General features: G+C 42.8%; 1 protein-coding gene across 2 annotated transcripts in view; it reads right to left on the bottom strand.

Moving 5' to 3' along the window:
• LOC146524496 (uncharacterized) overlaps nucleotides 1-12,595 on the bottom strand; it is a 36,807-nt gene that overhangs the window by 19,169 nt on the left and 5,043 nt on the right. The window contains exon 3 of one of the 2 annotated variants that reach the window (XM_085180839.1): nucleotides 8,347-8,408. The exons of the other annotated variant lie outside the window; for it this stretch is intronic. Coding sequence (XP_085036965.1) covers nucleotides 8,347-8,408 — 62 coding nt within the window. The remainder of the gene's footprint in view (nucleotides 1-8,346; nucleotides 8,409-12,595) is intronic. 2 annotated transcript variants of the gene reach the window in all.

Raw genomic sequence — 12,595 nt, 5'->3', positions numbered from 1 at the left:
GCATTTTTTTCCCCCAGATTTTAAAATGTCTCTATCTGATGCACACACAGTTTACATTGGAGAGGTAACAACTGCTGCACTTCATTGTGAACTCCTGCTTAAAGACACAGGGAGAGAGAAAAGGACTCGGCTGGCAGCTCATGTGCACTGCTGTTGCTAAACGATGACTGATAGCTGATATCCAATCAGATTCACTTTGCAAGGGTGTTTTCATTATGTCTGGAACATCAGTCATTATGTCTGACCTGCTCTGGATGGAGGAGATAGGACTTAGTGCAGACACGGGTTTGGCTCCAACTCCTTTAAAGCAATCTCTGTAAATATTCATCAGGAGGGCAGCTTTAACAAATGTCCTCTTACAGATCTTGAACCTTTAAATAAAACGGAGTGCTTGCAACTGTTTCTCCAGCCTATTTAAACACAGTTATTTTTTATTTCCATTTGAAGAAAATAGATTAATTATAGTATGTGAAAGCGAAAAAAATAGAAATCTAAAGTTTATTTCCTTAAAATCTTTCCTTTCTTTTTAGAGGCAGTAGAGTGTGAACTGATCAAGGACAGACAGAACAAGGCTTTCTTTTGACTATATGGTCCCTGGTTTTCTCCTTTTCATCCAAAAGAAAAAGTGAAAAAGTACTGATTGAAGGATGCCGCACCTCTACCTGCCCATCAATAAATAAAAACTAAACACTAGAGATCAAAATTGCGTGAGAGGAAAAGGAGAAACTGCTATAAAGATGAGTTCTCAAATTCAGGTCTTGTACAGTAGATTAGGAAGTCACAGTCCTTCAGTTTCTTGGAGTAACCCTGCATTTCCCTGTGATGAAGCCTTAAAGATCTGAAGAGCATCAAGAGACATATCTAAGAGAAGTGCCTTCAGTTTTTATTCATGTTCCTTCCCCTTTCTTTTTCAAGTGATCTGCAGCTTCAGAGAGAAGACGGTGAGGGAGAGGGATAGAGAGAGAAAGGGAGGCAGAGGGAGAGAGAGTGGAAGTGTTTTCCAATAGAAATGAGGCGAGTTGAAGTAGACTCTTCAGTCGGGCTGAGGCTGTCACCGCTCAGTTCAAAACATTCTGCCATGCAAAACAGCCAAAAGCCCCGCAAACCTGTAATATGACTTTGCTTTGAACATCAGGAAGCTCATTCTCAAGCAGGTCAGACTTTTTAAAACTTTGAGAAAATGTAAAAAAAAAAATCAGTCCCGATAAATCGGTCTCGGGACTGCTAAATTTTCACTTTCACTTGTGGGCGCAGAATTAGGTCCGGCATTTCATTTTTCTTTGTCAATAAAGATCATTGTCTTGCTTATTGGCAAGCCACGAGGAGTGAATTTGTCATAACCGCAAACATGCACTTCAACGACACACATGTACACACCCACGTACACACGAGCTCGTGCGCACATACAGTTCTCATATTCTTGAGGACAGCTGCAGGGGTGTGGAAGCCTTGGGAAAATGGATTGTGGAATCAGGCCAATCAACTTCCTCTGTAGCCAGCACCTGTTTGTCTGTATCTGCTGCTGTTATTTCACAATACAGGGCGATTATAGAAATGCACAGAGATTAATACGCAGATTCTGTAAGCAAAGACTATAGATTACTGTCATAAACACTTTTTTTTCCCCAAGTGAAGTCACACCGTACAGTAAGTAGGTATGATTTTGTGCTTGCATGTTCGTCACTCGGATTTATTCAACAGAGATTATGCAAATTTGAGTCTATTACACACCCTGGCCTAATTCACTAAACCCCGTTCTAATTAAGACACACATCCACTATAAAAAAAACAAAAAAAACAACAACAACATGCGCTCCTACACAGACACACACACTACAATAATAATGTGTTACCTTGAAATATTCCCTGGACCAAAAAGAGAGATGAAGAGATGCTGAGATGATGACAGTTAATACGCCTTGATGTTTTTGTCACTTCGACAACAGAAATCTGTGTGTGTGTGTGTGCGTGTGTGTGCGCACATGTGTCAGTGTGTGTCATCGGAGAGGCTGTGCACGTGTGTGCATGAGCTGAGGGGGGGGGTAGACGATCTTCTCTGAAGCAGCCCAGGCAGGCATCAGCACTCAATCATCCCAGATCTGCCAGACGACACCAGCAGAGAAAACACATTACCCGTGTCGTGTCGCCTCGTCTTCTTCTGTTGTCTTCTCTTTATTATATTTAGGGCTGCTTTGCCTCAGGGTCAGGTGACAATCTGCATTTTCTTTCTGCAAGTTTTCTCAAAACTGTCTGGAGTTTTTATATTTATTTATTTTTTGCATTTTTTTTTTCAACCATTTTTTTCTCTGCTGCTCTGTTAAAGGGGATCTGTTGATGGTTTTTAATCCCTACATGAGTCCCTTTGCAGATGACTCTGCTGGCATGGTGTCAGAAAGAAACTAACAGAGAGCAGCGCTACGCATTAGACAAAAGATGAATACCCTCAGAAGGGAGGGAGGGAATAGAGGGAAGAGGCAAAGAGCCCATTTGAAGTGCTTGTCTAAGTTTTAGTAAAAAATGAGTTCTTTATAACGTATATAAATATATAAATGCAACACTTAAAGACATTATCAGGCACTTTCATTCCCCCTGCCTTTTGTGTGCTGGTTGAGGTGGGAAACAGAAGGGAAGTAAACACATCTGCATATCTGAGTCATTGGTTCCAAGGGAGCTGTTATGGGCTGTCTCTGCAAATCTCTTCTCTGCGTTGCTTATAGCCCACCAGCAACAAAATCTCCCCCCCTACACCGCTGATGCCGGGTCAGATAATTCAACGCGCTTTTAACTGATGTGGTTAGATCTGAGGGTGGCAAATCTGATTTCAGATCTCATGATTTCAAGTGGCTCCGCACCTTTTTTAGGTTATCTTTTCTCAGATTGGAAAACATGTGCCCACGGTCTAAAGCAGAGAAAGGCGGCATATGTGTCGCTGCCGTTTAGTGTCCAGTTGACGGTAAGTTGGCACAGTTGGTGTAACAGAGTGGGCCAAGACCGGTCAGGCCCTCTGTCTGCACGGTAGCCATCACCTGGACAACCAAGCATGCCAGCCCTGTGGCTGCATCTGAGGGATCAAAATAATGGCATCAACTGGCAACAAGACAGGAGCATCTACTCTCTGTAACTGCTTCACAACTCCATCTTTCACTATATTCTAACCAGTGAAGATGCAACAACGCTGACTTCACCCATTGGTTTGTAAACCTCTCTTAGCCCTAACTTTTTGCATTTGGGCCACCAATACTTGTGATTTTGCGAAGAAGGAAGAAGGTGGAGATCTAAGTTATTTATTAATGGTAGCAAGCTGCAGTAAGAGACTGTTACTGTATCACATTGACACAAACATATGCTAAATATTCATCCATTTGTTTTTTCTGCTTATCCTAATCAGAATTACAGGGGAGCTAGAGACTAGTACACCCTGCACTGGTCACCAGTCTGCCGCAGGGCTAACACAACAGACAACCATTCATACCCTCACTCACACTAACAGCCCATTCAACTGTTAAACAAACCCCACTAACTGCATGGAGAACCCACGCAGACATGAAGAGAACAGGCTAAGATCTTCTTGCTATGAGGCCACAGTGCCAACTACCGCTCCACCTGCTAATTAGCTCACAACTAAAATACTAGAATGTCCCCTAACAAACCAGAGCACAGATTTCCTACTTTTAGTATTAGATTACCTAATACTTTTAAAAATGCTTCCTAAGTAATCAAAATCTTAAAACATGGTCAACAGGTCTAGTGCAGGAAATAGCTAAGATAAAGATTAGCCAACAGGTAGCAGATACACCCACCTGTCAGTACAGCCTGTCATGCTAAGCCTTAATAAAATGCAGATAGGTGGGTCATGCTTTACATGCTTTATAGACCAAACTATTTGTGTAGCTGGCTGTAAATATGTTTATTTCTGCTGTAAAGTTGGCTACTGACATGTGCAGCCAGCCTCATGTGGTCAGTTGGGGAAATGCATTTCTTGCTCTTCCTTCTCTGGTTCATTTTTCAGCTCCCAAGGCTCCTGACTGATACCAACAGAAACAGAAAGGCAAAATGATGGTGCTCAACGTGATTTGTTCGGCGTCCATTCGTGTGCCTGTACTGCTCCTCCAAGGACCAGGCTCATACAGCAGGAATAATGAGCCACTATTCTGTTATATTGCAGTGCACCAAACAAGCATACACAAAAAGAGAGACTTCAGGGGTCAAGGCTTGGCACTGGCTTGCTTTCTCCCTGTCTCCCACAAGCTACACACACACACTTTCTTATTTCTTTCATACTGTACTTCCCAAGTGTGTAGGGGTCACCATGGAAACCTTGTCTTTTGCAGGAAACGGCCGAGATGTTGTGATGAGGTCTCGACAAAAGTTTATTGATCTACAAGATTTGGTGCCCGTTTAAAAGAAAAATCTTGCTCTGTGTTGTTGAGACTTGTAATCGATATGAAGAAATCCCTGGAAACAAACTTGACGAATTGATACTCTTGAGCTATTCAGAGTTTATGGGTCTGTGTTTATGGGTTATTTCTGGCCTGTAGTTTGTTCCAGTAGATCATTCTCACTGTATTTGGTTGTGCTTTGTATACCGAGTGGTGCATGTATATATGAGTGTGTGTTCCATGGGTACTTCCTGTGGTTAGTTCTGTGCAGCAGAGATGATTCATGACTTTCAGTGTTGTTTGAGAGAGTGAGAGAAAATTCACACTATAAATTTGCCTCTTTCCAACACTATGTCACACTCATAAATATACACACACAAACAACCACACACACACATATACTCCCGAGCTTGCACTGTTCCAACTCCCACACAAACTGAAAAAAGTGTGCATCTTCATTTATGCTTTTTTAGGGTAGCTGACACAAATGAACCAAAAATATCTTCGCATGCAGTCATTTCACATTTCCTCTGACTAGCAGCTCGTGGTCATGGATATAAATGTCATAATCACATAACAATAGGCAACATTTGCTCAGTGTTTTCTTATAAATTCACTCGTGTAAATAAGCACTTTATAGGAACGGGGTATTTTCAGAAGACTGCCTCCTAATATGAGACTCCACTATCATACATTATCAGGAAAAGCTGCAGCACGCTTGAGTCTATAGTACAAAGTCCCTTTTTTGTGGTCCTGCAAAGGCTTTGTGCTGCGTTTGTAGCTCAGGTCACGGCAAAGAATAGCCCACAGGAAGTGAGAAGAGCTACAACGGCTCAAGAGTTCGAAAATATAAAGGAGAAATAAAACGCCAGTATGCCTGTGTATATATGACTGTGTATATATGACTGTATATATGACTCTTCAGTCACGCACATTAGCAACAGCAATAATAGCAGCCCTATACTCAGGTCTATGCTCACCTTATCATTGTGTTATCTGAAAGGGGAAAGTCCGCATACAGGAAATTCACACAAGTTCACTTACAGTATCCATTTACAGTTCAGTCAACAATTTTCCTTTTTCAAATGAAGCCACAACTTCCTGATTACTGATTTTCCTCTCTTCTTTGTTGCTTTCTTTTTTTTTCTTTTGCTCGCTTTTTTTTTTTGTTTTTTTTTCCGAACATTGCGTCACTGGGTTGTGGTTTACTCACTACTCACAGTGCACAGGAAGTGTGTTGTGGCAAAACAGGTCCCTGTCACTGTTTCCACTCCTCACTGAGGACCACAGAGCTAAATTTAACGCCAATAACAAGATCACAGGTGCCCAAAATACTCACTTCCACATACATCGAAGTTTTATTTAGCCACCCGTAGCTATTTTTACTTAACCATGTTAATATACTTATGTCTGGGCTGAGGTTACGTTTACTTTGTGACGCAGTCTGCCACAAAGGAAACAGCCTAAACCAATTAACAAGCTGTAGGATTAGAGAGGAGCTAGTGAAGTCAGGACAGTTAGCCACTAAGACACAACTGACCATGACGGTCACATGGCTGACGTCTAGCCAGAAAAGAGACTGACCGACCATAGTTTTGACGTAGATGTGATGTCACTGATCATTTTAACGGCTTAGCCATGAAAGTGTGCCAAAGACAGACAAAAACACAAGAAGTGAAGTCTGTTTGTATCAAAGACAACACATTCCATAGATATGTACCATGACTGGGGTCAGGTCATGTGCCTAAGACCAGTCGATGAATTTAAGGAAGTGAAATGACAGCCACGTCAAAATCGGTCAAATCTGGCATCATAAGTCAGCGTAAAAATAGCGTACGATGGGCTATTTTAACCTTGTGGCTCATGATTTGACACCACAGGAAAGGAGAACTAAGAAATGGGCAGTGAATGGAAAATGCAAAGTGAAAGACAAGAGGGACCAAATACAAATACATGACATGGAAAAAAACAAAAAAAGAAGAAGGGGGAAAAAAACAAACTAAGGGGAAAAATAACGTTAAAATTGCACCGGCGTGACACTGCTGAAGATATTCAGATCACTTCCTGGACTGTATCAGCAAAGAAAGAGCAGTATCAATATCAGCCCCATTATCTGGAGCAGCTCTCCTCTCCACCCTTTGTGTCAAGGGTATTGTGAGGCCTCGGCTTAACCCACCTCCGTGCGCTGGCATTCAGTTAGAATCAGTGCGGCTGTGATGAGGCGGGTTGAACAAACAGACCGGCGGACTTGAACCGCGGCCAGGGCCAGAGTGGGTTTCAGTCCAGCTAAAGTTACACTCCACTTCTGCTAGCTCAGTGTAGCTGGAAGCAGAAGCCAACTGTGGGGCAATTACCCAAATGCTGCCGAGTCATGTTGGTCAAAGTCTGGTCTGCGTTCATGTGGGTGTGTGTTTCGCCGCATACACACACATAAATACATTCAGAGTACACTGCTGATCTGTTCACATTGTAGAATCAAGATTGTTTGAAAGACTATATGAACACATAATAGTCTTAATAGTTTCAGTCTGCTAGTTTACATCTATTGTCCCCCCCCCCCCCCCCCCCCCGTTATTACTTCCTGCCTTGTCTTCATTTTCTCATTTTCCCACATTCATCCCTTATTCACATCATGTGGATGTACATGGAACTTGGATAGCCTGATGTGAAGTAAACCGGACTTTGGAGAAAGTCTTATTGTCACCAGCACAAAAAAAAGTGAGCCAGCTAAAAATAGACAGATTTACTCCACCCCGTCCTCAGAACCCTGCAGGAGATCAGGCTCGGGAGTGCAACTGTAAGGCCGGGGTCAGTGTGTTACTATGGTGACACGGCCACGGCAGCATATGTGTGTATCAAGGAGTAAGGGTTTTATGTGAATTTTGAATGTGTGTGAGTGGCTGCTCACTTTCTGGGCCTTGTGTTTCTCTACCAGCAGCAGCAGCAGTCTCCCAGCCACTGTTGAGAGAGAATGTTGGGTAACAGAAGTCTGGAGTTCCCCTGGACTCACTCCAGACCTTCTTTCCCTCCTGCCTCTCTTCCCACAGTCCTCCCCTCCTTCTCCTCTCACTTCCACTTGCTTCCCCTTGTTCCTGCTGGCTCGTTCACTCATGAGTGATATCGTGCGTGTGTGTGTCCATGTGGACATTTTTCCCAACAGCCTGTACTGTAGAACTCCTGGTTTATTTTTTCTTCTCACAGTCGGTCATCTCCTTTTCTAATTTTTTTTTTTTTTAGCACTTTACACACCAACCTTCATCGGAACTCAAATCTTGGACCATTTTTTTCCCCCCATTTAACCCTGATAGACTCTGTTTCCCTATTAAACCATTTTGTAGAACTGATCCCAGATCAGCGTTTGCTGTCTCAGCAGCTCAACACATCTGCTCTGACTCATTTTTCTCTGGTTCCCCATTCCGAAAATGAGAAATGAAGGCAGCTTTTAAAAACAATTTGTGCCTATTTGTGGATCTATCCAAGCCCAGTCAGACTACCATCATCATCGTCGCATAATCGTCACCACGTCATCATCATCATCAAAGCAACAAATAGATGATGAAACACTTCTGCTCAATCTAGAGAGAGGATTGTTCAGGTTTAAGTGGGCAGACACTTGCAAAAACTTACAGGATTCAGAGATTGAAAGGGAGTCATCCATGCCTTATCTGAAATTATTTAAAAGACCAAGTCTATTTATAATATGATCCGATTTATTACTCTTAGCTGTTTGGTTTTTTTTTCCCTTAGTAGAAGCTTAAATCCTTCAGCACAGAAAGATACGAGAAACTGATAAAGAGAAAAAACAGTAGGTGTGCAAACGTGATACATGTCAGCAAGGCAGGACAAACACTGACTTGGCTTGTCTTAGCATGTTCACCTGCACCCACTTCACTCAGCACTTAGCTTTCGTGCCAGAACAACAAGCCGCTGCACGCTTCTCCCACAACAGCACACAACAGTAACCTACCCTGGTTTGCACTCTGCGCTGACGAAGCACCGCGTCACAGTTTCCGAAACCTCTCCTTCCACCTTTGCATCACCATGCATGACAAAAAGAAAAAAGTAGGAGTATTAGTAAACTAACAGGTTCAGATTAAGAGTTACATTCAGTAGATTCAGAAGAGAATTTGGAAAACACACACTTCCATCCAAATTACTTCCACTTTCTGAAAAAACTTTGGTTCAAAAGTGTCAACTTCATAGTTAATTAAAGCAAATAGAGTTTGAGTTTGTGATAAAACAGAATGGCTGAGTTAGACGAGGGAAACACAGTGAGTTAAGGTCAGTAATTTATATAACATGCAAGAAAGCAAGTACCAGAAATGAGCGAGTCACAGCTCAAGAAAGTCTTTCCCAGGAGATTTGAATGTTTATAAAAAATGTTATATGTGGTGTTTTAAGACCGCCATCTGAGAGTAAAAGGGAAACTTTATGTGACTGAGTAGATAAGTGACTTAAATTAGATATTTTTATTTGTCTGGCTGCCCTTAAACAAGACCACAGAGTCTGGGACGTCTGAGCCACAGCCACTGAATGAGAACGAAACACAGTCTACTTCCTCTTTCCACCCATCAGCCGCTTGCTCCACTCACGGAGCAACGGATGTGATGTCACTTCCTGTTTGGTTTTCAGCTGCACTGCAAGCAAGTACAGAAGTAACAGCTTGGTGACAGCTGCGAGTGGAGCTGGAAACATGCAAATAAACAGGGTCAAAGGTTAAAACTGGCTGATTGTAAGTGTTTGTAAGCTCTCACAGCTGCTTTTAAAGCCACATTAGAATCACTTAACTCTTTTTTTCTTTCTTTTTTTTTTGCTTTAAACTTAATCTTGTTGTTTTCGACTGCATGGCTTTTACATAAGTGTTTCCAAATCAACTTTTGCAGCAGCAAAAGCTCAGAAATCACCGTGGGTGATATATTTGCATAACACAACAACCAGGAGCATACACATATCACACTTTCTTGCTTACTTCATAATCCGGTGGTTCTGTCTTCTGTTTTGTGGTCTGCAGATTTCTAAGTGAGTTTCTCTCTAAGCAGAACCAGTTTCGAACATATATTTAATGCTCTTTGTAGTTCTCATTGCCATTGCCAAAGCTATTTGCATTCATGAAATGATGTGACACTGCTGTATAAGATTTTTTGTGGAGCTAAACATAATGGATGCAGTACGCTCAAGTTGTTGCTATAAATTGGTCCATGTGTGTTTTTCTGCACTTAATAACATCACAGCCCAATTTTATCATTTACACCAAATCGCTTTGCAGACCTCTGAGGGTCCCTGGCCCCTGCTTTGAGAACCGCTGGTCTAATATATATATCCTGTATTATCTCTTCTGCCAAAAAGAGCGGCAGTAAGAAAACTCCAACTCCTTTGCCTCATCATCTGTCGTTAGTTGAGAGTCTCTTGGTGACAGACAGGCAGGCACTGTGACACCCAGCCCTGGTAATAGAAGGCAATTATAAGCCCTGGCAAGAGCTGTGGCAATGGGGAAAACTTTTATACAGCCCCCCTCCTGGGGCGCTGACATGCAGACACACTGAAATTAATTGCTACAAAACATCAGACGAGCTTGACGCAAACATGCGCGTAGTCAAACTCCTGGAAAGGAGAAGGATGAAACAATGCACATCATGCAACGTTACACTGATGCGCGTGAGGAGGAAGAAGAAGAAAGGGAAAGCAGCAAAGAGAAGCAGTGAAAAAACAAGTAGATCCCTTCCAACAAATCATGTTTTCATCTAAATAAAGAAGCCAAAGACAATAGACTCGGGTACCTTGGAGACCAGGAGGACTATTTCTCCATGGCAACCAGTGTAGTATGTGACAATGCCGCAGTGCGAGGGTTTGAACTGCTAAAGCTGTCTGGGAATGCAGAGATAGATGGGGGAGAGAGAAACTCAGAGAGTGAGACCCACGGAGGGCTGTCGTGTGCTCGTAATGAGAACACACACTGTCACAATCCCACTGCGAGAAAAATGGAAGTTCATGACTTTCCAGCTCACGTTATTTTCTTTTCTTTGACTCTTTAAGTCAATACAAAGACAACTCCTGTTCCTAACTAAATTATGACACTAAGCCTGTTTATGTTTCCGACAGTGCAAATCCAAATATATTCATAAGTAAACATTTCTCTGGTGTTGCTATGGAGTTGTTCCCTTGTTAGAAAAAAAAAGAAAGAAAGGCAGCACCATGTGGCCCTCGTACAAGATTTATTTTAATTGTGTGGTGTATTGTGGCCAGGAGAATGTCAGACTATATGCTGGGTGTGTGCTGTTGACACACTTGTGGATACATGTAGTCGTGTCGGCCCTTGGACACGATCACGCCTGTGTAAACGAGGCTGCGTTCGATGTGCCACGTGTGTTTGTGTGTTCGGATTGCAGGACAAATAACGGAGCGTATTTGTCTTTGTCGCAGTTCTTGTGGCAATAAAACTATTTTCAAACTTTTCACTTCCTGTTTGATCGCTCCTCTTTATGCACGTGTTAAAAGCCCAGGTTCAATGGAGGTCCATTGTTCCATGATGTTGTGGGTAAGTTTTTTTGTTTTGTTTTGTTTTTAAGATCTGGAGTTCAGTGTCAGGCTACTGGATGTTTTCTTTCCAGACTGTGCACCGCTGCAAGTTTCAACAGCGTCCTCACCCATTTCTCCTTGTCAGCATCGCCCGACAACCATCAACATGCAATCTCCTTTGTGTGTCTTTAGTTTTATTTGCAGTGCGCTTTATAGAAATTCATTACACTGTCTGCCGCCAGCGTAGGCAGAAAAATATTCCCTCGGCTCGGCTGAACTCTCACCCTCCTTTAATGTAAACACGGCTCACTAGTCACGTTTCTCCCATTAAGGTAAATGCTTGCATTATGTATGAATCTAGTCTCCTTAATCCAGTTGCGCCATTAACCCGCACTGCCAGTCTTTTTCAAGGCCTTTCGTAAAGAGAAGTGGAGACAACTCTGACCCTCTTAATTTGTAATGGATAATTTAAAGCATTAGTGTAAATTAGATTACCGGTAATTACGTATCACATAAGATGTGTTCTTCTCCAGCTGCAGCGGGGTTTGAGTTTACAAGATGTGCTGTTGAATCTTCAGTCTAAGTGACCCAAAGTGACATTTGGCCCTTGAGCAGAGACTCCTGAAAAAAACCATTGTCCCGTAAGCCAAATGCTTCTGACAGATATTCATTTATTCATTCGCCCCTCTTTCTATTTTCTCATTTGTTTTTCTCTGCAACGGCCGCTGCAGTTATTGTTGTTTGTCATCTTGTCTGTCTGCCTCGTCAGCCGTCATGCCTGTTGACACACGGCACTCTGAGTTAAATGATTATTGTGTGATTGCAAAGGGTTGCGGGGCTTTCTGATGGAGACCTGTCTCCCCAGCCCTGTAGGCTATCCCACATCGGCAGTCTCCAGCTGGGGATAGATGGGAGGGGGGAGGGAGGGCTGGGGTTAAGGTGGGAAGGGGGAGGGAGAGGGGCTTTACCTGAATCAGCCCGTCGTGCCTGCCCTCAGGCTCACCTGTCAACAACCCACTAACAGTCGTTTTCACTCTCTGTCGCTTTCTGGCTCTTCTTTTCCATCACTTCCTCTGCTCCTGTATCTCTCTTCACTCATTTATCTCCCTGCCTCTCACCCTCTCCACTCATTCACTTCACTTCTGCTCCAACACAAAAAACAAATAACTCTCACCTGAGCGGATGTGTCTGCGTCTCCCTCACTCTCACTCTTTCTCTCTCAGACTGTCATTTTCACTTCACAGCAAGTTATTGGAAACAGCTTTGGCCATCGGACTCAAGGAGACTATTTGTCTTGGCAACTTCTGATCTGACTCAAAAACTCAAATAAACTCTGGAAAATAACTTAAAGGTTTGTGTGTGTGCTTTAACTGTTTGCGTGACAATGGGTTTAGAGAGGTCATCCTTTGAGAGACGGGTGTGATTTCAGGTTAAGTTTACCAAATTTTCAGTAGCTCAGGCAATGTGTTTTTAGCTCTTGGTTCCGGAAAGGAGAAGATAAAAACCAAACCGTCTCCCCTTTCTTGCCATTTTCTCAATAAATGTGAAGGTCCAAGAAGTGAGCGGGATGACGGTGTGGCCGTCTGACGCAATATTAAACCCACACTGCATAAAGCGTCTCCTCCACAGAAACAGATGTGGCCGGGAAGAGCCCTGTCAGACTGCGGACTAAAGCAAAGTTTAGACTCCTGACAAAAAGC

The sequence above is a fragment of the Neolamprologus multifasciatus genome, chromosome 2, assembly GCF_963576455.1.
Source record: "Neolamprologus multifasciatus chromosome 2, fNeoMul1.2, whole genome shotgun sequence".
Classification (NCBI taxonomy): domain Eukaryota; kingdom Metazoa; phylum Chordata; class Actinopteri; order Cichliformes; family Cichlidae; genus Neolamprologus; species Neolamprologus multifasciatus.
This window is presented reverse-complemented; position numbering and strand designations above follow the sequence as displayed.